General features: G+C 47.4%; 1 protein-coding gene across 3 annotated transcripts in view; it reads left to right on the plus strand.

Annotated features, from left to right (window-relative positions):
- MASP1 (MBL associated serine protease 1) overlaps nucleotides 1-25,304 on the plus strand; it is a 65,137-nt gene extending 39,833 nt beyond the window's left edge. For 2 of the 3 annotated variants that reach the window (XM_059163181.1, XM_059163179.1), the window contains 3 exons: nucleotides 3,071-3,208; nucleotides 4,093-4,167; nucleotides 8,112-10,580. In XM_059163181.1, the coding sequence (XP_059019164.1) occupies nucleotides 3,071-3,208; nucleotides 4,093-4,167; nucleotides 8,112-8,995 (1,097 nt within the window). In that variant the 3' untranslated portion in view covers nucleotides 8,996-10,580. Of the gene's footprint in view, nucleotides 1-3,070; nucleotides 3,209-4,092; nucleotides 4,168-8,111; nucleotides 10,581-15,522; nucleotides 15,661-17,065; nucleotides 17,180-18,067; nucleotides 18,254-19,943; nucleotides 20,012-21,972; nucleotides 22,073-22,482 lie in introns of those variants that run through there. The other variant, XM_059163180.1, reaches the window with a different exon arrangement.

Below are 25,304 nucleotides of genomic sequence, written 5' to 3' on the forward strand. Positions count from 1 at the left end.
CCTCAAAAGCCACAGTCCTCACCCTCCGAACCATGGGACATCACTGGTCACATGATAAAGGGCTCTGTGGTGGTGGCGGGAATCTCTGCTTCAGCCTGAACAAAACCAGAACAGACGCATCAGAGAAGCCGTGCTTTACGCTGGGACTGCTCAGTCTGTGTGCTGATTAAATGGGTTCTTGACACAGGCAGAGCCCTGCAAGGGTGGACAAGGGCAGGTACCTAGTTTGTGGTGTCAGCCTAGGATAAGGATGCCCCTGAGAGCAGAGGGGAGGTGGGCAACAGAGATGAACATCAGCTCAATCTGTATGTGTAAGCCCCCAAAGTGTGACAGACACTGTACTCGGTGAGACAGAGGGAATCCTAATAGAGGCAGAAGATTTTATATCGGCCACCATAATGGCAATCCTGAGTAGCATAAGATAAAATGCACCGGAGAGATGAACCCCTGTAAGGAGAAATGAGGAGGCAACCCTAACCAATCAGAAGACTAAGAAAAGACTTTCAAGAAGAAGCAGTGTTTGATCAAGGCCTCAGGGAGGCCAGAGCATGGAGCCCAGGGGTTCCCGTGTAGGGAAAGCAGGCGAGAGAGTAGCACAGTTAGGGGTCTGTGATGCTGGAACCCAGGGACACCGAGGGTGGGGACCAAGAGGCACTGGGGTAGGGGGCCACCCCGAGGCCGGAGGGCCAGGGGAGCCCATGGTGTGTCATTCTCCGGGAAGTCCCAGATTGTGGCAGAATACACTCGGGACTGTGGCTCAAGAAAGATGTGTCTGAAGGAAAATAAACGGCGGCCAGAGAGGACGGCAGAGACAGAATGTGGACTGGTGCGTCCCATCCCAGAGGATGATGAGCAAGGGAGGCCAAGGGGAGGGACAAGGGAAGGGCCTTGTGATTCCGGGGTGTGGAAGTGGCCAGAGGGAGTGTTAGAGAGAGGATGAGACCCTTCCTAAGGCAAAGAAGCAAGACCAGCTGAGGAAGCTGGTTCTGGTTTAACATCTTTGACTGTGCCGGTCTCAAGGCCATAAGGAAAAGGAAGTCGTCTCTAGGTCCCAGAGAGACATGGTCATTCATCTGCCATGGTAGACTTGGGGGTACAAGCATACCACCCCACTCACCACACCCAAGCCGAAGCAACCCTCTATCTTATACTGCATCTCACCTCTATCTCGCTATAGGGCCAGCGAAGTTACTTCTCTGAAGTGATAGGAAAGCAGGCCCTGTATTCAGGAAATCTCTCCCTTGCCAGCCAAGGGAGGCTCTCAGTAGCCTAACCAGCTAGCCGTGTCCAAGGCCAACACTTCAACTGCTCCCTCTGGAACTAGGTATTAGGTCCAGAGAATACTTTAGGCAAAATGAGCTGCTAGAACAAAGTTAAGAGAGACAAGAGTAATACCAAGATCCAGGCACCACTCATTGGCATTTCCTTAAAAAAAAAAAAAAAAAAAAGAAGAAGAAGAAGAAGAAGAAGAAAAATCAATCTGCTTTGAGACTCAGCAGGAAAATACATTTAAAACTGTGTTATGGTTTTAAATAATATATATATATATATATATTACTGCCTCTTGTGATCCCAGTGCTGACTCTCACTCACACAGAGTGGAAGAGTATCTCCACTTTTGGGTGATCAAAATGAAAGGGAACAATTTGCCCAAGGGGATTAGAGGTCAAGACAAAACATTAGCCAGTTCTCTTGGCTTTTGCCTTCCTGGTGGATAGGAGACACCTGCTTTTACTCTCAGCCTTCACCCCTCTCCGCCAGAGTGGAGGGCTTCAGATCAGGTAACTCTTTGTTCAGTCAAAATGTTGAATTTAGAGTTCTAAACTTTAAAACTACAATTTCTGGGTAACATCTTAAGGGAAAATTGCCCTCTCTTTCCCAACGAGGGAAACTGGGGAAACTGGAAATTCTTTTTTTTTTTTTTTTTTTTTAAGCTGCCCTCTGAAATTACCAGGAGGTTAATAGCTAATGTCCATCATTTCCCCATTAATATTGATTTTAAGCCATTTTAAGTACAACACAGATCCTTAAGAACTGTCAGTTGGTTTTCTTAAGAGAACACTGGGTTTAAAGTCAGGTCTAGTTTTCTGTTTGTCACACTCACTGTGTGACCATAGGCCAGTCGAGTCTCCTCTCTGGGCTCATCTGCAAAGTCAAGATGATAATCTGGATTGTCTGCCTTGGGGTCCCTTAGCAGCTACAAAGTTCTATGATTCTTCTGTGACTCTTCAACTCTGGCATAGGCTATTAGACTGAAGATTTCCTTAGAAATGAGAACCCCCCACTAAAAGAAGGCTTTGAGGGGGCCCTGACAAATTGGGGCCTCAGCCTGTGACTTGGCTTCTGGGAGACTCATGCCAGGCTCTGGGCAGGTGATGCCCCTAAGACCACCTCTGAGGAGCAGGGTCCTACAGCCAGATCCAACATCCAGCCCCCAGCAATTGGACAACATAAGCAGGTGAAGGATGAAAACTGAGTTTACTCCACAACCCACCCTCCTGCCTTCTGTGACCAAGCAAGATGCCTACGGAGAGCTGACAGGGTGGGGCCGTGTACTCATGCAGGAGCTACTTTCTTTCTGTTTGATTTTGGGTTTTGTATGCCAAGCACCAATGTGAGCACGTTAACAGCTCTTACTCAGCACATGGTCGTCAGGAAGAACCGAAGCTGCTTCTGTTTATGTCAGCCAGAGGTTTTTCCCTCCGAGCGGGAGTCTTCGTATTTGGGCAGGAGAGACCAAGAGGATTGCACAATAGAACTAAAAGTCAAGAAAAGGGCTATGGGGGAGAAAGTCTGGGCCCTGCTTAGATCCCAGTAGTCCTGCCCCTGCCCTGGAGTTGACACCAGGCCAGGTGAGTTGGTCACACGGTATTGCCACAGTGGATGGGAGAGACCCCCCAAAAGCAGTGCCACCCATGGTTGCACAGGCCCTGCACCATTCTCATAGACTATAACATTGCTCTCCACACCTGTGTGCAGTGCACAACCTGCACGTCTATATAAGTCAGCCGCACCATATGACCTCAAGAAGAGCAAAGGCTAATTGAGGGGTGTCACTCTCTTCTCTCAGTTGCAGACTGTGGAGCCCCAGCAGAGCTGAAACATGGGCTGATTACCTTCTCCACCAGGAACAACCTTACCACATATAAATCTGAGATCCAATACTCCTGCCAGCAGCCCTACTATCAGATGCTCCACAATATCACAGGTGAGCCTTCCATGCTAAACCAGCCCCCTTCCGCCTTTCACCACTGGGGTCTCAGGGCTAGACTGGGGGCTGCAGCACCAGACCACAGGCTGAAGTTTGGGGAGAATTGGGAGGAGAAACATTTGAGGGCATGTCTCACCTCTCTCTGCCATAGGCTGGTGTCCCAGGGGTTAGGGCACAGGGCACCCCAGCACCCTCACATGCACACCCAGAGTCCCTGACAAAGAAGGAACCCTCAGGGAGATGGCAAAGACCTGCAGTTCTGCCTCTGCCACAGACTGGTGCTAAGAAAATTCTTCCAATTTCTCTAAGCTTCCAAGTCCTCACTTTCCAAAAGGGGAACAGCAGTATAATTCACAGAGCTAATGTAAGACTCAGACAAGATAGTGGACACCAGTGTGGTTTCTTAAAGAGATTATTAAGTGGGGAAAGGAGGAAAGGCAAGTAAGCCACAGAGAACTGGAGCAGGGCAGGAGGGGGTGGGGTGCAGAGGGGGTGGCAGGTGCCTTAGGGGGAGGAAGTGCCCGCTAGGGGGTGGGGCCAGGCGGATGTGGGAGGGGTGAGGGGGTGCCAACAGTCAGGCATCCCATTGTGTAGAGTTTCAGCTTCCCTGCTGAAGAGTGTGCTGTTTGTTTTTGAGGGCAATGGGGAGCCGTTGGTGATTCTGAGCAGAAGGAAAGCATAGATTCCCATTTTAGAAAGATCCTTGAGGTTGCAGGGAGGACTGGCTTAAAGAGAATGGCTTCAGAGAGACCATTTGGTCTCTTACAATTGTATGTCTTTACAATTGTCCACCATAGAAGAATTAAGAACCCAGATCTATTTTCCATGTACTACAAATCAACCCTTTCTCCCTCTTCTCTTGCCTTTTTTCACTCTCCCAGGTATATACACCTGTTCTGCCCAAGGAGTCTGGATGAATGAAGTGCTGGGGAGAAGCCAGCCCACATGCCTGCCAGGTACCTGAGTCTCAAGTCCTCTCTCTCCAGGTCTCCCATCCACAGTGCTCTGGCTGTCGATGGGGTGGGGATGGGGACCATGATGCTTTGTTTTTCTGTTAAAAGATATTTCAGAAAGCCAAAGATAGAGAAGCCCAACCTCACACCTTTGCAAACCAACCAGCTTCTATATTCAGCCTGTGCTATTACATCAAAAGCCTTTGGTCTCTTTTCTCTGTAGTTCTGCTCCCTTCCCACCAGGTTTTCCCTGCAAAGGTTTGTGTGTGCACCTCCTGTGCACCAGGGAAATCAGGGAAGTGGGCACCCTGTCCTCAAGCACTAACTGTGCTGTAGAGGAGATTAGCAACATAAGACATAATTATAGGACAGAGAAAGAAGTTCTTCCAAAGAGCAACCTGTTCAAGTCTTACGGACTGCTATGACTCATGGTTTACCCACTGACCCCACTTTAAAATGAAAAAAAAATTTTCTGATAATAGAAAGTATCACCATGCATAGAGATTTGGGGGACATTTTGTAGATATTTGCTTTAGCATTAAAAGTATGGGTGATTTGCATTGCAATCATAGTGCACACTTATATTCAAATCAACTTACTAGAAAATTATAGCCTCAAATGCACACTGTAGGGTGAAACAAATAATCTGCATCCAAAAAATAAATAAATAACAGTCATGGCACAGAACTTTATACTTGTAATATAAGCAAGAATAGCAGAATTGATTTAATTAATCAAACGGAACTAATCGAAAGACACAACTGTTCAGGACAGCACTGGGGATCGATGCTAATCCCATCTGCATGTTTGCTGAACAGCAGGAGCTTCACAGTATAGTTAAATGTTGGCTGACATTTGTATTTTATGAATAAGAGCATTGGGAAAACCAGGTGCATTTTAGTAACTCTCCATATCCACTCAGTAAGCTTCTAGATATCAGATTTAGATGTTAAAATGTAAAGACTATGGAGTTGTCTATCATTATACTTAAGAACCAAGGAAAATGTTAGCATTCCATGTTGGCCATCGCAGTTGCTATGAGATTCTAGAGAAGGAAGAATTCATTCCATGTGGTAGTCTGGGAGTGGAGGGGTGAGAACTAGTTCGGAAGACTTCATTTGGGAGCGCTTTATGATGAAGAAAGAACTTGGAGGAGGTGGAGTGGAGGAAAGGTCAACATACCCATTCTGTGCTGATCCCCATCATCTCATTTAGGCTTAGCCCGGAGCACACCCAAGGGCACAGTTGAACACTCAGAGAGGATGGGGAATGGTGGTGTTCTGGCAAATAGGAAAAATCTAATTCTCGTTTTGCTAAAATATCATGTGGGCCAAAGGAAAAAGCACTTCAGGCAGATTCCATCCCGGGCAGCCATGCTGCAACCTCTTGAAGGGGAAGAGTCATTGAGCTGGGAGTCAGGGGCTTGGGTCCTAATCCTGGTGCTGTCATTTTCTTATTGTGATCTTTGGTAAGTAATCTCACCTCTCTGAGGCTAGGATTCCATATCTCAGAAGTGAGGGAGCTGGATAAGGTGATCCATGACATTCTATGATCCTTAATGATCATCATCCTCTATATTTATATAAAACAGAGACAGGGAGTCATAAAATTCTTTTAATATGTGGTGTTGGGAAGAACCACGGTTCACCATGGGACCATGCCAGAGATTTCTAAATTCTTCTCTCTTAAAACATCAACATTGAACACAGAAACAAGCCAGAAAGGAAAAAGCCATTTTATCTAGCATCTTTATATCCACTTTTCCAAGGAATCATATTAAGCAAATAGTATTTGTTCTTCATTTGACACATGAGAAAACTGAGGATCAGTGAGGGGCAATGACTTGTCCAAGGCTACCCACGGAGTTAGGGGCAGAGCTCGAAGGTGAAGCCAAGACTTTGATATCAACACAAGTAATGCTGAGCCATTCTTGACTCTGATTGTGTTTCATGATATCCTCATGGACCCAGAATTCTAAAATATCACAGTTTTGTTTTAAGGGCCCTCCCTCATTACCTCCAGGGCTATAGAGCCCAGCTCTAGTTTCTCAAGAAGATTCCTTTATTCCAGAAAAGAGTGGATGGAGAATGGTAGCAGCAAAAATAATGGCCTCATTTCAGTGAGTTCTCACAAGGCTTGTTGCATCATTCAACCTCTTGAAAGTACAAAAGCATATCAAGAAGAAAAACAGACTTTAGTGGAGAAAATGATTCCAGAGTTACAAGAAACGGGCTCTTCTTCTGGCTCTGTCATTAATGACTTTGAGTATGTCACTTGCCTTCTCTGAATCTCGATTTCTACATCTGTAAATTAGTGGTTCTCCAAGCTTCTGCAGCTCTGACACTAGAGAAAGGCACTGCTCAGTGCTGGCTTTGTTGTAAGCATGGACTCAACCACAGTCCTGGCCTTCACCAGTTGAGGGCCTTTCAGCACTAAATGAGCTATTGTGTAGGGCCAGTCACAGATTGCCTTGAAATGTCACCTCATAGGCTGCGACTTGGAGCCAAGAGCCTGGCCTTCCACTCTGAAAGATGAGGCAACAGAAAGTTAGCAAAGGTCAGCTCACATCTGGCCTGGTGTGAATGACAGGGTGCCTAAGGATCATGGAAGAAGCCTTTGGCTTCAGGAAGAAGAACATCTGAAAAGCATTAGGTTGCTGAAAGCCTGACATCCCAAAGTTCCCAAGAAAATTCAAATGTTCCTTGGCCTTTGAAGGATCGTTGAAAGTATCCAGGACCAAAGAGTGTAGCCTGGCCATTTGCAAGGAGGAGGAAGCCCACACTCATGCCAGGCTTACCTCTAGGGCCTAATAACCCTGCTGGGAAGGCTCATGTGAGCTTGTTCTTAGCCAGCGGAGGAATGGTGCTGAAGACCCCCGGTTCATAGGCCAAAGGCGTTTGGCTACAGGAGGCTGGTGGTGCATGTGCATGCTCGGGGTACAACTCAGTGGAATGAAGTTTGATCAGACCTTTCTTCTTCCCCTGAAGGTACTACAGGGTTCCTGGGTGCAATGATGGGAGGCCCAGAGTAGGGCCTATGCATCATTGCTCGTAGATTATGCCACCTTTCCCTAACCCTGAGTACGCTGGGCACGCATTCACAGCTTGAGTCCTTTAGGCTGAAGAAGAAAAAGTTGCAGAGCCCATGGCCATGATTTTTATGTGTAATGAGGCACTTTGGGATATAGGACAAGACATTGACCTATATATAGATGGGACAAGATATAGCCCTCTGCTAATGACCCTGTTAACTTCATAGCCATGTGACCTTGGGCTAATTGTTTAATATCTGGAGAGTTTTACTCGCCTATAAAATGGGGTGACCAGGGAACATGAAATAAAAATTGAGGGAACTTGGAATTTGAAAGAGCCACAGAGCTCATACTGACCAACTTCCTCATTTAGCAGATCAAAAATTTAAGTCCAGATAGACAAATCTACTTATCTAAGGTTGCACAGGACATAAGAAAGAAAAGCCAGGTCAAGACCCTAGGTATCTTGGCTTCCAGTCCAGTGTTTGCTGTGACCTGCCAGACAGCCTTTTAGTTTCCTTCTCTCTCTGAAAGCCCATGTCCTATGGTTTCCAGAAGTTTTCTAAGTATCCATACAGCATGGGCCACTTCTGGAATATGAGATCATTCAGGCCAAAGCAAACTTAGCTGGAAATGGTTCAGGATGGTGGAGGCCCGTGCATACAATTGTCTAATCCATAGATGGCACTGGCTACAGAAGGGCCAGACCATACACAGGCCAACTAGAAAGACTGAGGTCAAAGGTCACACCCGTGCAGAGCTCTCCGGGGCCACCATAGCCCTGTAATATAGAATAGGGTCCCATTGTGGCATAATCTACAATGGATGAGATGTGAATTTCTTCTGGTGGCTCTTTGCACATGGCTGATCTGACCAGTCTCTGTCTCTTGTCCCCATTCCCTCCTTCTCCTTACAGTGTGTGGTCAGCCCTCCCGCTCTCTGCCAAACCTGGTCAAGAGAATCATCGGGGGCAGGAATGCTGAGCCTGGCCTCTTTCCATGGCAGGCCCTGATAGTGGTGGAGGACACCTCGAGAGTGCCAAACGACAAATGGTTTGGGAGTGGGGCCCTGCTCTCTGAGTCCTGGATCCTCACGGCAGCCCACGTGCTGCGCTCCCAGCGAAGGGACAACACAGTGATACCAGTCTCCAAGGAGCATGTCACTGTCTTCTTGGGCCTGCATGATGTGCGGGACAAATCAGGGGCTGTCAACAGCTCTGCAGCCCAAGTGGTGCTCCACCCAGACTTCAATATCCAGAACTACAACCACGACATAGCTCTGGTGCAGCTGCAGGAACCTGTGCCCCTGGGACCCCATGTCATGCCCATCTGCCTGCCAAGTCCTGAGCCTGAAGGCCCAGAACCCCACATGCTGGGCTTGGTAGCGGGCTGGGGTATCTCCAATCCTAATGTGACAGTGGATGAGATCATCAGCAGTGGCACACGGACCTTGTCAGATGTCCTACAGTACGTCAAGTTACCTGTGGTGCCATATGCGGAGTGCAAAACCAGCTATGAGTCGCGGTCGGGGAACTATAGCGTCACAGAGAACATGTTCTGCGCTGGCTACTATGAGGGTGGCAAGGACACGTGCCTTGGAGACAGTGGTGGGGCCTTTGTCATTCTGGATGACTTGAGCCAGCGCTGGGTAGCCCAAGGCCTGGTGTCCTGGGGGGGCCCCGAAGAATGTGGCAGCAAGCAGGTCTATGGGGTCTACACAAAGGTCTCCAACTATGTGGACTGGGTGTGGGAGAAGATGGGCTCCCCACAAGGTCTGGGGGAGCTACAGGTGGAACGGTGAGCTGATTGACATCCTCAGGGCCTGCCTGCCTGCCTGCACCCAGCCCAAGAGAGGCTGTACACGCACTTTCGATGGCACACTCCAAGTTACTTGGCAGACCAAATGGAATGGAACACGCTGTCCCCATCCTCCCAAGACAGCCCCTGGGGCTCTGAAAAGGCTTCACACAAGACGCCTGGGTCCATGGCCCTGAGCAAGCTCCTTCCCCTCGTAGGCCTCACTCTCCCTGAAGCACAATGAGGGAGCTAGCCCTCTGGCCAATCCCAGCACTTCTCTCCAGGAGGGCTTGATGCAGTGGTCTTCTACACTCCTACTCACCTACCAAACATTCCGGTCCCACTGTTGGTGTGCCTGAGCTCAGACTTGACTATTAGAAAATCTTACCTTATGTTGAGTTGAATGCTGAGTCCATTTATTTTCCTAGATCGGCCCTCAGTATAGACAAGTCTAGTCCCTTCTAGGGGAAAAGCCCTAGGGCTTCAGGAGATAGGGATAAGACCTCCAAGCTCCTGTCTCCTAGTGTGATGTCTTGGAGTACTTTTGTTTCTTGGATTTTTCTCCCCAAAGCTTCTTGTAGTCCAAGCCTTATCCCTGTGTTCTCTATTAAAGGAAATCTCTCTATTAAAGGACAAAGAGAAAGCTGGAAAAGTTTGTGGTGACTAGAGGCAAGAGACTCTCAGTGGGAGGTTCCCCATCTCTGATAACTTCCTATCGCCAATTCTGAACACATCATTTAGACTCATATGTCACTCTCCAATACCAGCTAACAACACAGGTGTCTACACCTGCCACTCCAGACAAGCATGAATCAAACTTCCAGCTCTGAAGTGTATCATCTGAAAAGGCCACCAGAGCCCCAGCCCCAGGCACAGAGACTCAACTGGATTGTCTAGATAAAGAGAAGACAAACACCATGCCCCGCTTCTGGGCAGGAAAATGGTACAAAGAGTGAGCTCAGAACATTAGGAGTAACCTGATCCCATCAGACTGCCCAGTGTGCCTGCAGTCTGAGCTCTTCAGAGAACCCACCTGGCATGGACGTTCAGAAAGATCCACTCCTTGGGTTTCCAGGAGCCAGACAAGGGAAGACGAGACTTGCCCATGAAAGGACAGCCAAGAGTGCTGGGTTCTAGCCTCAGCTCTGCCCCTAACTGGCTGTCTAACCTCTCACAAATCACTTTCCCTTTGTGGGCCTCAGTTTCCCCATCTGTAAAACGAAGACATCAGATGCCCCTCAGGGTCCTTCTAACTCTAGCTTTCAGGCTTCTGATTGCCAGCAGCCTCTCCTCTGAGCCTCACAAGGTCGATTGTGTTCCTCCTCTCCAGAATTTGCTCTTCTGGGTATTCTCCATCAGAGAGAGACAGCCAGAGAAGTCCTAAGAGGGATTCCAAGAGAACAATTGTGAAGTGTCCATTTTTCCAATTGGCTCATGAAAGCACACTCCTATGTCTGTGAACAGTACATGTAGAGGGTGCTATATTTTGTATATTTTATATCACAAGCTTCTCTGCACTCTGTTTCTCCTGTCAGGGTCTGAAGTGGAAATAAACTCTCTGTGGATAACCAACAGCCTTCATTCTGGGATTTGATGATTGTTTGTTTTTTTAATTTAATTTTATTTTTTCAGTGTTCCAAGATTCATTGTTTATGCACCACACCCAATGTTCCATGCAATATGTGCCCTCCTTAATACCCACCACCAGGCTCACCCATCCCCCCATCCCCTCCCCTCCAAAACCTCAGTTTGCTTCTCAGAGTCCACAGTCTCTCATGGTTTGTCTCCCCCTCCAATTTTCCCCAACTCCCTTCTCCTCTCCATCTCCCTGTGCCCTCCGTGTTATTCCTTATGCTCCACAAATAAGCAAAACCATATGATAATTGACTCTCTCTGCTTGACTTATTTCACTAAGCATAATCTCTTCCAGACCCATCCATGTTCATACAAAAGTTGGGTATTCATCCTTTCTGATGGAGGCATAATATACCATTGTATATGTGAACCATATCTTCTTTATTCATTCGTCCGTTGAAGGGCATCTTGGCTCTTTCCACAGTTTGGTGATTTCCATAGTAGCCATTGCTGCTATGAACACTGGGGTACATATGGCCCTTCTTTTTACTACATCAGTATCTTTGGGGTAAATACCCAGTAGTGCAATTGCAGGGTCATAGAGTAGCTCTATTTTTAATTTCTTAAAGAATCTCCACATTGTTTTCCAAAGTGGCTGCACCAAGTTGCATTCCCACCAACAGTGTAAGAGGGTTCCCCTTTCTCCACATCCTCTCCAACCCTTGTTGTTTCCTGTCTTGCAGTCTTGTTAATTTTGGCCATTCCAACTGGCGTAAGGTGGTATCTCAATGTGGTTTTGATTTAAATTTCCCTGATGGCCAATGATGATGAACATTTTTTCCTGTGTCTGTTAGCCATTTGTATTGATGATTGTTAATGTTTGTTTATTTGGCTTTTTGAAGAGAGACTGGCCCCTCGTTAAGCTCCTATCCTCTCATTACAGAAAAGGTACAACTTTAGTCATCTGGACATCATCTAAGAAGGGGTGATGAGGAATGGGGGCAGTTTTGGAATGTGTCCCTCTAAGCTACACATGCCTTCACTCAAGTGCCTACTGTTTAAGCCCTTGACTTCAAAGAGCTCAAACTAGCATACAAGACAGGGTTCCATGCATGTAAGTCTCACAAGGGTGAAAGCCATCAAGTGTCATAAGAGGAGTAGAGATTGCAGCTCTCTAGGCACTTAAAGGTGAGGGAGCATCACTGAAGGGGATCTAGAGAGCTTTGCAGAGATGCTGCAAAGAATTCAGGAGACAGGAGAGAAAGGCCAGAGTGGATGAAGATCGAGCAGGGAAACATGCATGAGTAGAGCAGGAGCAGTGGGGAATCAGGGAGAATGGAAGGAGTCTTAAAAGCCATTCAAAAAAAAAAAAAAAAAAAGCCATACTATGTTTGTGCTCTGTCCTGTAACCAGTGATTCTCCTAGTGGGAGTATATCAGAATCACCTGGAGTGCTCGTTAGAAATTGCAGGGTCTCATCTGCAGGGAACTCTGAATAGGCAGACCTGAGGGTAGGCATCACAGGGAAGTGGTGGAAAGCACTCTGGAAAGAGACAGTGAAAACCCACCAGACCAAGGCTAAGCTGGTGCAGGTGTGGGTGCAGGATTTTAAAACATCCAAGTAGTGTGTTCAGTAGGGCTTGATGTATAGGAATCTTATGAAATGGTGCAGATGTTGAGGATGGGGGGCAGGTGCACAGCTAACCTGTTAGTGAGGCTTCTCCATGGATGTACTCATGGTTTGCATTTGTTTAGGGTTTGTATTGTAATGAAAACATTATGTTTTTTACGCTGTTAACTAGAAGAATCCTAAATTGTGCTTGACATTTTACATGTAGCTGGTCTTAAGGATTATCTGTCTTGGGTTCTACTGTCTTTCAGATTTTCCCTTTCTTCTAGGTATCTATGTTGTGGCTTATCTGAAACACTGAGGTACCATGGTTACATGGAAACCACCCTGTGACATAGTGTGGAGGAAGAAGATTACTCGTTGCTTCGAAGCAACTCGAAGCAACGAGTATTCTTCTTCTGGTGATGTTTTACCAGCTTAGGGGCTGACTGAACATGGGGGATGAAGGAAATGGAGGCAACCAAGATGTGGTCTGTGTGGGCGTTAACAAGCATCTGGAATGTCAGAGGGGAGAAGGTCACGAGCAACCCAGGTGAAGATGTAAGGAAGGAATAGCAAGAAAGGAACCACTCAGAGGACATAACAGGTCAGAGATATGAATCTGAAGTCCATCAGGGTATAGGAAAGGCAGTAGGGTGGGACAGGAGGAGGCTGGTATTAACTACCGCAAGTGTGCAGAAGAGCAGGCCAAGGTCTGATCAAGGGGACCCAGAATGGAAGGCATGGAGAAAAGTGAAACCTCAAGAAAGTGACCAAAAAGCGGTCAGAAACACAGGAAGAGAAGTGCTTCAGAAGCCAAGAAGGGAGCATGTGGAGGGTTAAAACAGTTGAGAGTGCCAATGCTACAGGACATTCTAGAGGACAGGCAGGACATTTCCAACGGACAAGAATCCAGCCTCTACTGTCAACACTGAAAGGATTCAGGAAGCAGGCCTTCTGCTGTGTTTAAAGTCTCCAGCTCTCCCTCCTTCTCCTCTCTTCCCCTTCCTCCTCCTTCTCCTCCTCCTCCCCCTCTGCCTCCTTCTTTCTTCTCCTCCCCCCTTCTTCCTTCCCCCCTCCTCCTCACACTCGTCCTTCTCTTCCCCCTCCTCCTCCGTCTTTCTTCTCCCTCCCTCCTTCTCCTTCTTTCTTCTCTCTCTCTTTCTCCTCCCACCCTCCCTCCTCCCCCCACCCCCACCGTGTCCAGACTTCTGCTAGGTTTATCTCTCTCCCAAGGCAGGAAACTATCTTTACATCGTCCTTTCTCTGTGACTCAGAGTAAAAACCTTATGATGGTATGCTTAGTCCTCTGGGTTTTGGCTCCTTGAAACCTACAAATCTTTTACCACAATCCCTGACTCTTCAAATGAAAATTTGCACTTCCAACTTTGGTTTCTGCTTTGCTCCTTTAAAACTCAAAGTTGTAGCCAGCCTCACCTAAAACAATGGGTGCTCCACCTTTAATAATAGGGAGGCAGAGGGCAAGGGGAATCCTGGAAATGAGGACTACATGAGAGGAAATTTCAAATAGTATCTTCCTACACATGTAAAGAGCACTGCTGAAGTCCCATGTATGGACCCAGAGTCATTCTACCTCCATCTATGATTGTGGATCTATTAAATGTCCAGTTAAATGCCTTTATTCCCAAGAGTATGCATAGCCTGGCACTTTCTTCTTCCAAATCCACCTCGAAAGGAGAGGGAAGGATGTGGAGACTGAGTGTCAACTCCTCTTTCTAGAAGCTTGGCTATGGGGAGGAGGAGAGGGAGAGACTATGGAACAAATGAGAAGCCAGGAAAGCAGAAGTATGGTTTTAGTGTATGAAAACTTGGCCATGTTTTGGAGGCATAAGCAAAGGAGGGATTCAAGATGCCAGAGAGGGGTGAGAATCCCCCAAGCCAGGTCCCCCGTAATGTAGAACTGAGGAGATCCAAAGTCCAGAATTACTTTTGAAGAGAAAAAAAGTTTACAGAGGGGACAGATGGAGAAAGAATGCTTGGGGGAATTCCCACCCAGTGAATTCCGAGATTCTGCTGGGAATGAGGACAGGACCTTAGCTGGGGCAGTGGCCAAGGATATGTAGAATGAAACTACTGGGAGATGCTGAAGATGCATCCCAGCCCTATCAGCAGCTTAGTGACAGCTACAAAGAAGGCAGATGGTTACCTGGATCAGGCTCAGGGAATGAGTGCTCTGGGAAGTCACATAGGTAAAAGTTAGTGGTGCTGGCCAGGGTAGGAAAGGCTCAGAATTCAGAAGACCTAGAATGAATCTTGCCACTAACTCACAGAGTAACTTTTGGCAAGTTAATTCCCTTCTTAGAGCCTCAGTTTTCTTAGCTCTGCAATGAGAGGAATGGACTAGATGGTCTCGAAGGGCTGTTTAGCCATAAGATGTTGTGTGTCTATGTCTGTAAATCCAAGTCAGTGGAAAAAATATGAAACAGGAAGACTCTTAAATGGGTCTTCAACCCCCAAGGCCCTGAGGAAGGGTTTCTTTGGGAAGAGATCCCTGTGGGTAGAGCATGAAAATTCTTTATTAGTCAGGACCCTTTCATTCATGAGAAAGAAATCCAATGCAAACAGCTTACAGGAAGGAAGTGGGAGGGAGGGAGAGAGACAGAGAGAATTATAGGCTCACAAAGCTAAAATGTCCATATCACGAGGCTTCAGTTATGGTTAGATCAAGGAACGCAAGTATCAGGATACAAGCTCCCTCTTACTTTACTCTTCATCTTCTAGACCCGCTTTTTTCCATTAGTAGCATCATTTTCAGAAGACTCTCAATGAAGTGATCATAGGCAAATCTTCGCTTATAGACAGCAGCCTAACAACCTCAACAGGAAGGGCCTTCTCCTTTTTAATATGGTTAGCAAAATTCCCAAGGCAGACTTTCATTGGGCTGGCTGGAGTTACAGTCCCATCTCTGAGCAATCGTCCCTAAAGCATGAGATGATTTAACTCATCAGGTCAGTCACCTTCCTACCTCTAGAGTCAGAGGTAAGATCATTTCAACTCAGGACATATGGACTAAGAATGGAAGGAGAACGGACCCCAGAGGAAAACTGGGGCATTGTTACTTAAAACTGCAATGAATTCTAGAAAAACAAAAATAACATATGTTCCTAAGAGAGGGTGATGAGGGATGCCTAGGTGGCTCAGTCGGTTAAGCGTCTGTAGTTAAGTGTCTGCCTTGAGCTCAGTTCATGTCCCCAGGGTCCTGGGATTGAGTCCCACATCAGGCTCCTTGCTCAAATACATAAAAACAGAGGGTGTTGAGCTGGTAGCTCTGGCAAAGAGTAAGATGAAGCCCAGAGTGTGATCTGTCCCTCCTTCCTTTGGCTGCAGTGTGTGGGGTCCCCAAGTTCTCCCGGAACCTGATAGCCAGGATCTTCAATGGACGCCCAGCCCAGAAAGGCTCCACCCCCTGGATTGCCATGCTGTCATTCCCAAATAATCAACACTTCTGTGGCGGCTCCCTTCTAGGTAAGGAGATGTGGGAAGTGTGGGAGATCCAGGATTAGGGGGCAGGGTGAAAGTGGAAGAACCCAACCCTCTTCCTGGAGACTGACCAATATTTCTGGATTAGGAATCACTAATCCACACTAGTAGTAAGACCCAGAAGGACAGTGTCATGGAAAGAGCCCTTAAGTGGAGCTAGGAGATACATATTCCTATTCTAGCTTGCTTCTTCAGTCAACAAACACCTATGAAGTCCTGGTAAGTCTCAGGCACTGGGAAGGACTAAGTCAAGGAGTCAGACCCTCAAACACTGATTACAATACACTCAGATGAAGCTCAAAGGCAAGTTGTGCCATGGCTCTCAGACTAGGGAGAACCAGGAAATTCACCCTGGAGAAGCCAGGGAAGGGAGATTTACACAGGCCCTGAAGGCCATACTTAGGAATTTAGATCTACCCTGAAGGCTGCTGCAGATTTATAAGGATGTTCTCTCCAGGGGCAATACGAATTGATAGGAGAGTAAATCCTAAAGCCAGGATTTCAGTGAGGTGGCTGTGGCAATTGTGGGGAGAGAAGTCATTAGCCTCAGAGTAAGAACAGGAGACAAGAAATGGCAATAAGACAGATTCAAAAGCATTAGGAAATAGGATTGTCAGGATTCTGCTATAAAGCAAATATGGGTGGGAGTGGGAATGAGGGTAGGAAAGAGATGGCTGATGGCTCTTCCTGCCATAGTTTGGTCCTGATGATAAAAGGTCCATTCCAATTCTGACATCATAGGAAAACCTGATAGCAACCTAGAGTCCCCAGCCAGTTCCTGGTCTGATCTCACCACAGAGGAAGAAGGCCCAGATGGATCCACATCTGCCTAGACAGCCCCCAGACTCAGGCTCACCTGTCACTCACCTCCCCAACAGTGGAGTCAGGTGAGGACAGCTCCACGATAGATCAGTGCTTTTCCAACTTTAATGTGAATAGGAATTACCTGTGGGTCTTATTAAAATCCCCAGATTTTACTACTGAATGCAGATTCTATTTCAATAGATCTGAGGTCCACCTGAGAGTCTGCATCTCTAAGAAGTTCCCAGATGAGGCTGGTACTGTTGATCCAGGGGCCACAAGGCCTGAGTTTGGCCAGTAAGCCCAGGGTCTTCTGTGGACTCACCTTGGGGTATCTGGTGCTCACCAAGCCCATGGGTTTAAGGCAGCCCTAAAACCCAGTTTAAGATGTTCAGTCTTGGCCTTTTGATTAGAATAGGCAGATGAAATCACAGATTTAACTCCCCATCTTCAGATTAGGGTTATACGAGTGTCTGACTTGCAGCTCTGAAACCCAATGGAAAAGAGTTCTGAAGTGGTCTGAAGCAATGGTGGGGGTGGGGCCGGATGGGGCGGTGCGAAATATATGCATATACAATTCTGTTCTCAGGCACCAGCTGGGTCGTGACTGCAGCTCATTGCCTCCACCAGTCTCTCGATCCAGATTACCTAGTCCTACAAGATTCAGACCTGCTCAGACCTTCTGACTTCAAAATCATCATGGGTGAGTGAGGGACAGTCTGACTCCTGTCCCTTAGAACACTCATTCTGATGCTTACTGCCAATGTTCAAACCATTGAAGTCAACAGTGGTTCTGGGCATAAGGTGTGTCCACTCACTTACTTATCAGGACAGGACACCTGGAGTGAAGAATGAGCTAGACTTGGAGTCCAGGGACCCGAGTCCAAGCCCAAGGCTAGGACTTTCCGGTGGCAAGACCACAAGCAAGTCACTGAAGTCAAGGCCTCCATTTTTATAATAGTGAAGTAAAGAGGCCAGTCTAGATCATTCTAAAGACGCTTTAGGCCTCTAGAAATCCATGGTTTCTAGGAAGTCATAACCCAAACAATCCAAGCTTAACTTCTCTTTCTTAACTGATTCAGTTTGGTTCAGCACGTATTTGACTACAGACACTATTCCAGGATGTAAGAACATAATATAATTAAGACCTAGTCCCTACCCTCAAGGAACTTACAACCTAATAAAGGAATAAAATATGAGCACAGAGAACTCTAGTATAAGATAGGAAGCAGTAAGTCCTATAGGAGAGGAAGAGAGAAGTCGCCATGGGAATTCACAAGAAAAAGACTTGTAACTGACGAACCTAACTGGAGAATTGGGGAGGCTTCCCGGAGGAGGGGATGCATGACCCAGGCACTGAGGTTGAGGATACGGTTTGAACATTGGCAGTAAGCATCAGAATGAGTGTTCTCAGGCAATGGGATCAGCTCAAGAAGAAAGACAGAAGTGGGAGCCCGTGTGAATACTTGGGGAAGGGCACGTAGGGTGGGACACCTGGGAGCGAGGGGCAGCAAAAGGGTTAAGGCTGAGAACAGTCCAGATGGTACAAAAGGGGACCGAGAACACGCGTCGTGTGCCTTCTCTTGCTCAGGCAAGCACTGGAGGCATCAGTCGGATGAGAAGGAGCAGCATCTCAGGGTCAAACGCCTCTTCCTCCATCCCCTGTACAACCCCAGCACATTCGAGAATGACGTGGCTTTAGTGGAGCTGCTGGAGAGCCCAGTGCTGAACGACTTTGTGATGCCCATCTGTCTGCCAGAGGGCCCCCCCGAGGAAGGTACTCTGCCCCACCCCTGACCCCACCCCTGCAGAGCAGCAGTTGCCTCCGCAGGCAGGTCCCCAGCATGGTGAGGCTCTGCGGGATCCCTCGGCAGCCTCCCCTTGAACAGCTGAGTCAGAAGTAGATCCAAGGCAGCATGCAGCACACAGGCAGACTTGATCAGTTTTCAAAGGACTGGATCGTCAGGGTCCAGAAGAGAAAACCGAAACCAGACAAGTCATTGCAAGAGCGAGAATTTAATCCAGGGCATTGGAGGACTAGGGTGGTAAGGGGAATGCTATCGTAATGCAGGCAGTACCCGCAGGAAAAAAACCACCCCTCCTCAGGCTGCAGAACAAAGTGGGGAGGATGGAGTCCCAGAATCTAGAAGCTCGGAAAAGGGACTCAGAAGCCCGTGGCAGGGCCCGGTGCTGATGTACTGGGGGAATAGCAGGACCAGGTCCTGGGGCTAGGGCAGTGCCAACAGGAACCACAAGTCTTCCAGGAAGCTCCCCCTATTTTGGGGGTCACCTCCCTCTTTGACAAAGCAGAATTGTCACTTCAGAGTCTCACCTGCAGCATCCACCAAGCAGAGTAAAGAGTAAGTCGGGAGCTGAAGGACGATAGCTTAATCACCTCTACAGGTTCAAAACACTGTCCTGGCAGTTCCCAATCGGGTAACCTCGAGAGAGGGTCCGAACCTCAAGCCCCTTACCCCTGTGCTGAGGATAACACCCCATAGGGTGGCTGTGATACTGAAGTGAAATAATACACTCAAACATATCGGCTTCCTCTTCAACTTGTTCTAAATTCAGTGCTGCTGTGTCATAGCCAAGCAACAAATACCGGCTGAATAGAACTGAGCCAACAAGAAAGGCACAGGTATGAGTCTGATTTATCCAACGCCATGTGCCTACCATGTACCAGTGGCTCTACTTTCATTACTACTTATAAAAACCTTGTGGGGGTAGGGGGTGTAGTGCCGTTTTCCAGATGAGAAGACTGAGTCCTAGCACTGTGAAGTGACTCACCCAAGACACAGTTTGGAAAAAGCATAGCTGGGGCTGGAAGCCAGGTTGTCCCACATAACTCCCCCATGCTCTACTCCTTTTCAAATGAAGAAATGATTGTTCTGTCAGTGCTCAACGCTTTTCCACCTGTCCCAACATCTGTCAACTTCACAGACTTCTAGGACATCAGAGTTGGGAGAGGTTTCGGAGAATCCCAAGACCAGCCTCCTCTTTTTTTTTATGTTTTATGGATGCGGAAGCTGGGGCTCAGCAGGGGAGGGGAGGGTGGGGGCTTGCCAAAGGCAGCGAGCACAATGTGGACTAGGCTGAACTCTTACATTGCTCACAAGCATTGATTGAGCACCTACTACATGCTAGTGCTACAGTAGGCACGGGGATACAGCTGTGAACAGGTAGCTGAGATGACCGCCTCTGTGGAGCCTAGGTTCTGTGCTGGCTGGGAATGGGAAGGAATGAACAACCAATCAACCAGCTAATGACTCCTAGAAATCAAAGTCCAAACCTTTGTTTCAGGTAAGCTCCGGCCCAGCAGTCCTCGTCCCCACCATATTCCCTTTCTCTGATGGGACAAATTCAGCCCTTCCTTCACAGGCAGAGAATGATGGGGCTGGAAGAGGCAGCTGTCTGAAAACCCCACAGACAGCCACTCCTCTCTCACCGTGTCTTCTTTCCTCCAGGGGACATGGTCATCGTCAGTGGCTGGGGAAAGCAGTTCTTGCAAAGATTCCCAGAGACCCTGATGGAGGTGAAGTTCAATTTATGTCCTATAGAGAGTGATGTCTCTCCCCTCATTGGACCCTCCTGCTCCTTGTTGCCCCTCAGGGATTCAGAGTCTTGGGCAAGGGGTGGGTGAGAGAGAGACACCAGGGGTCCAGACTCACGTCCAAATTTCACCAGGACTTTGAATCCTGATGACCTTGGTCTGTTTGTTCTACATAGGGCTCTAATCTCTAAATATTGTTCAATGTTTCTGTAGCATATTAAAAGCTCGGGTAATGGAAATTCTTCCAGAAAACAGCCGGCCTAGACACCCCAAAAGATGATCTCTCGGTGTACCATAAGGATTCACATTCCGGAGTAACCAAGAATGAGCTAAAGATTGGCCTCTTGAGAGCTACAATCCTTGAATAATGAACTTGATGGCTGCATTTAAAAGTTCACATTTATATCATTTCATAAAAGAATAGTGTCCTGGAAAAGAGAGTTCTGACTCCAAGTACTGGCTCCTACCAACTTGCTGGGTGATCCAAAACAAGTCATTTGCCTCTCTAGACAATTGCATAGTGTCTCAAGCTGCAAAGTTAGGGGCCATGCTAGATGTCCCCCCAAGACCTGCCTGATTCTGACATGACTGGGTTTTATAACTGCCACAGCTAATTTCTGCATCCTTCAACATAGGATATTGTAACATAGTTTAAGTTTTCGGATTTGCAACAACCATTCATCCCTTCTTTCATTAATTCCCAGGCATTTACTTGGTGCCTCCCATGGACCAGACATTGTGCTAGCTACTAGGAATGCTGAGGGGGCGGAGGAGTGGGAGAGAACACATCCGGTCCCCAGCTTCCTCGTGCTGATAGTCAAGTGAGAGGGGCAAAAAGTAGTCATCAACATGATAAATGTGATGAGGAAGGAGTGCAGGAAGCTCCAGCATGTATAACGGGAAATCCAACCTCGCCTTTGGGGTCCATAAGGGCTTCCCAAAGGAAGTAACTCTTGAACAATGCTTGAACGGTGAGTAGAGGTGAGTCAGGCACTTGGTGGTTCACTGAGGATATGGGCTCATGATCACCCTGCCCTGACATTCTCTCTCCACCTCTCTGGGAAGGCTGTGGTCCAGGAGAGGCCTAAATGGCGAGGGTCAACAGGAGCTATAATCTTGGAGCATGTGAACCACGCTGTTCTCAGTTTGGGTAAATGAGACTCATGTGTTTCCTCATGTTGTCACAGACTTCTGCTCCAACATCTATCCCAAAGCCCCAAGGGCAATACTAATCACAGTATTTCACTTTTATGTATCAGTTTATTGCTTCAGGTAAATATATATATATATATATATATATATATATATATATATATTAATATATATATATATATATCATACTGTAGTGGGGGAGAAAGTACGTAAATACCTGCTGTAAGGTGAGCGGCGGTAACCCCCATGGTACTGAACATTTATACAGTGCTTGTAGTTTACAAAGCATCTGTTCATTCATCTCCTCTGTACCATTCCATGTGATGAGTATGTCAAATATGGTGACTTCCATTCTTCAGATAAGGAAGCCGTCTCAGAGGTCTCAAAGGCCAGGATTGCACTATGTGTCTCAGGTTCCACATCCAATAATTATAGGGGTGGAGGGAAAGTAGATTGACCATAGGTTTTGTATACATTTTCATATTCGGAATGATGAATGTGCTAGGCAAATATTATTTCCATTCTACAAATGAGAAAACTGAGTCCCAGAGAGGGCAAAAGACCTGCTCAAGCTCACACAGCAAGTTCATGACTGAGACAGTAGCAGAACATGGATCTCCTGACTCTTTAGTGTTCCTTTACTTGCACCAGAGGGTAGTTTCTGGGACCAGGTCCAAGGTAGACCCAGGCTCATTCTGGAAGGGGACAGAGAGGAACCAGCTCTAGGTGTGTCAGAGCAGGAAGGTCTCCTCAGCCAAGGGGTGGGGACCAACCATGGCCTTCTGTTCCAGATCGAAATTCCGATCGTGGACCACCGTACATGCCAGGAGGCCTATGCCCCTCTGAAGAAGAAAGTGACCAGGGACATGATCTGTGCTGGGGAGAAGGAAGGTAAGTCAAGAGACGGCTTACAACAGGGCACCACCAGCCATCCTGAAGAGGGGTGACTGTATGGAGGAGTCAGAGGACAGGAAGGAGAATGGTCAAAAGAGGAAGAAATCCACTGGGGGATTCCACTGTGTCAGAGAAAGGAGCGCCAAAAAATCCCCGCCATTCTCTTCTCCAAGCCCAAGTTTTCCCCTATGAAAGAAGAGTCCCAAACCAGCCCTCACTTTCTGAAATCTCTGAGCTCTGAAGGGGCAGGACAGAACCACGCTCAGCCCAGGTTTGGGTCACATGGTCTATTGCGCCCCCTCGCGTCCAATTTTCTGAACTACAAGTCAGATGTAGGGAAAAGGAGGCTCCTTTGGATTGGGGGCTAGGTAGAGGAGCCCTTTAACCTGCATCTCCTTTTCATCTAGGGGGAAAGGACGCCTGTGCAGGTGACTCTGGAGGCCCCATGGTGACTCTGGATAAGGAGAGAGGAGAGTGGTATCTGGTGGGAACTGTGTCCTGGGGCGACGACTGTGGAAAGAAGGACCGCTACGGAGTATATTCCTACATCTACCACAATAAGGACTGGATCCAGAGGGTCACCAGGATGATGAATTGAATTCCGTTCCTCACCCCTGACACCACCTGTTTGTGGTCAGTCAGCAGCACAGGATAATTCTCTGGTACAGGATGCCCCTCCCCCTCACCCCTTCCTTCAGCCCACCCTTTAGGGGCTCCTAAAGGGGGCATCTCAGCCTGCTTTCCACACTTTCTAAAGGCTGAGTAGCTGAGTGATCAGAACACAAGGCTGAATCCAAACACTATCGCTCACCAGCTTTGCATCACTGGGCAGGTGATTTTACCTCTCAATCCGTTTTTTTCTTCAATATTATGGAAATGGCATACCTTACCTACCTCATAAGTGTCTGATGAGGATAAAATTAATTAATAATTACATAGCACTTAGCACAGTGCAGACATAACCTAAGTGCTCAGTAAACATGACTTAGCAAGAGGTCATTGTGCTTACCAGGCAGTTGAAGCTCTCTTACAAATCCCACTGGCTCTTTAGGGCTGATCAGTATGCACCTTTCCCCTCAACCTTGACCATCTCCTTCATCTGCCCGCAAATATCTCTTTGCTACTATGCACTTTTCTCAGTCCCAATCCCTGACCGCCATAAAAAGGCAAAAGAGACAAGATTCTTAGTCCTAGAGCATGTCCAATAGCCATGCACTTATTAATGTGAGCTGGACACCAAGCCATAAGAGTGCCTGAGAGAAGCAGGATGGGGATGAGGGAGCAACCAAGAGCAGTGGACTGGGAAATCAGATGCCAGGTTCTAGAACTAGCTCTGCCCCCAGCTCTTGTGTGACTCTATGGAAGCCCCTTCTCTTTGTCCGAAAGGACCTTCCCAGCTTTGACAGCCTAGGATCTAATGAAGACATTTTTCCTTGATAAGATGACTTAAAGCTGAAATAACGAAAGGCAAAAATTAACTTATGGTTCGATAGGGTTTTGATGCAGACCCAATACTGCAACTGCTACAATGCCCTCCCCACCCCCACCCCATCTGTCATGTGCCCGTTCCCAAGAACATAGCCCAGCAAAGTGCTAGTCAAGGGAACCTCCTTATTCCTAGGCACAACATCTGTTCGTTCCCTTCCTGGGAACCTGAGCTGCACAGGGTCAGCCCTGCTGCGCTAGACTCAGGCCCCTGCACTCTTCCTCCTTATGTCCACAACAGACTCCAAGAAGCCATTCCACTGGTTCCTCACCTTTGTCCCTCACCATGCATGCCCTGGCCTTGCAAGGTTATAAGTGTTTACCAAGCAGAATGCCTCTCCCCTCCAAGAGCAACCTCCTCTCTCAGGAAGCTTCCAGAGACCTCATCCCTTCCAGAGCTCTGAGATTTAAGCCCTTCAAGGAATCAAAAGCTCCAAGTTCCTGTCTTTTTGTTCTATCAAAATTGATCTTCATGGGCGATTTCAATTCTTAGCAGCATTGCAGTTGGTGGAGTCATTCAGGATCTCTTGCTGGAAGAAGATAATGAAGGGTGAGAACTCATGGACACTAAGCCCTAGGCTGAATGCTCAGGGACAGCAATTCACAGGCTGCTTCTGGTTCCATGAGCAAGTCATTCTACCTCTTGGTGCCCTGCTGTCTTCACTGTAGAGGGAAGATGACAATGGGTACCCAGCTTCATCAGATACATGTCAGACAAGATGGAGCTCTGTCTCAGACACCAAAGAATTGCAATGCGAAGTTTTAAAGTTGTTTTAAGACATTCCAAAGCCCCATACTGTCCCATTTCACAGCACTGCCTGGGTGGCCCCATGGGCTAGGCTGTGCTGACTGCTATGGAGAACACCAAAATGTAGGAGCTCCTACAGGAAAGTCTGACACGTGCGCAGGTGACTACCATGAAAAGAATGAGCCCTGCTAAATGCTACCCTTGGGAGCAGTATGGCCACTCTGGTATGGAGGCATTGGGACAGGGGACTTCAGGAAGGCATCCGAGAGGAGATGATGTTAGCTCTGACCCTTGAGACCATTTCCACAGGCAAGAGAGAGGGAGGCCTTCCAGGTGGAAGGAGCACACGAGTAAACATCCACTCGGGCTTTCCTGAGATTACGCCAGCTTCTCTCACAAAAATGACATTTACTGAGCCATTGTTCTGATTCTGGGGTCAGAATCAACGTCTGAAATAGCCTTTCTCCTAAAGGTCAGACAACTGTGGGGCTTGAATAGCCTGAAGATTTATATACAAATCCAGACTTCTGTTTGGACCCAGGTCCTTTTGTTATTTCCCCCAACTACAATTTTACCCTTATTCTGAGGATATGTCTAAATGGGCTGTGGAGCTTTAGCTCACCTTTGATCAGGAAGCATTTATTAGCTACATCAGCCCCTGCACTGCTGTGAAGGTTCAAGAAACCCAAACTTCTCACAGAGCGATAGAAGCAGAGGCTTGAAATGTCTATTAGGACCATCTTCTTTAGAGATAGGAAACTCCTTACCTCCAAATGCAGCCATTCCAACTTCAAAATATGCTGCCTCTTAGACAGCAAAAATCCACCTCCCTAAAATAGCTTTTGTATCAAGCTGTGATTCCTCCCATGAATGCTTGGTAGCACTAATGATCATGCCAATTTCATTAGCAACGGAAGCTCTTGTTCTTATGAGTAACTACACATGTGTTCCAATAAACATCTGCATTGAGCCAAAGCATTCCGTTTGGCTTCTATA

This window comes from Mustela lutreola, chromosome 2, assembly GCF_030435805.1.
Source record: "Mustela lutreola isolate mMusLut2 chromosome 2, mMusLut2.pri, whole genome shotgun sequence".
NCBI classification, from domain to species: domain Eukaryota; kingdom Metazoa; phylum Chordata; class Mammalia; order Carnivora; family Mustelidae; genus Mustela; species Mustela lutreola.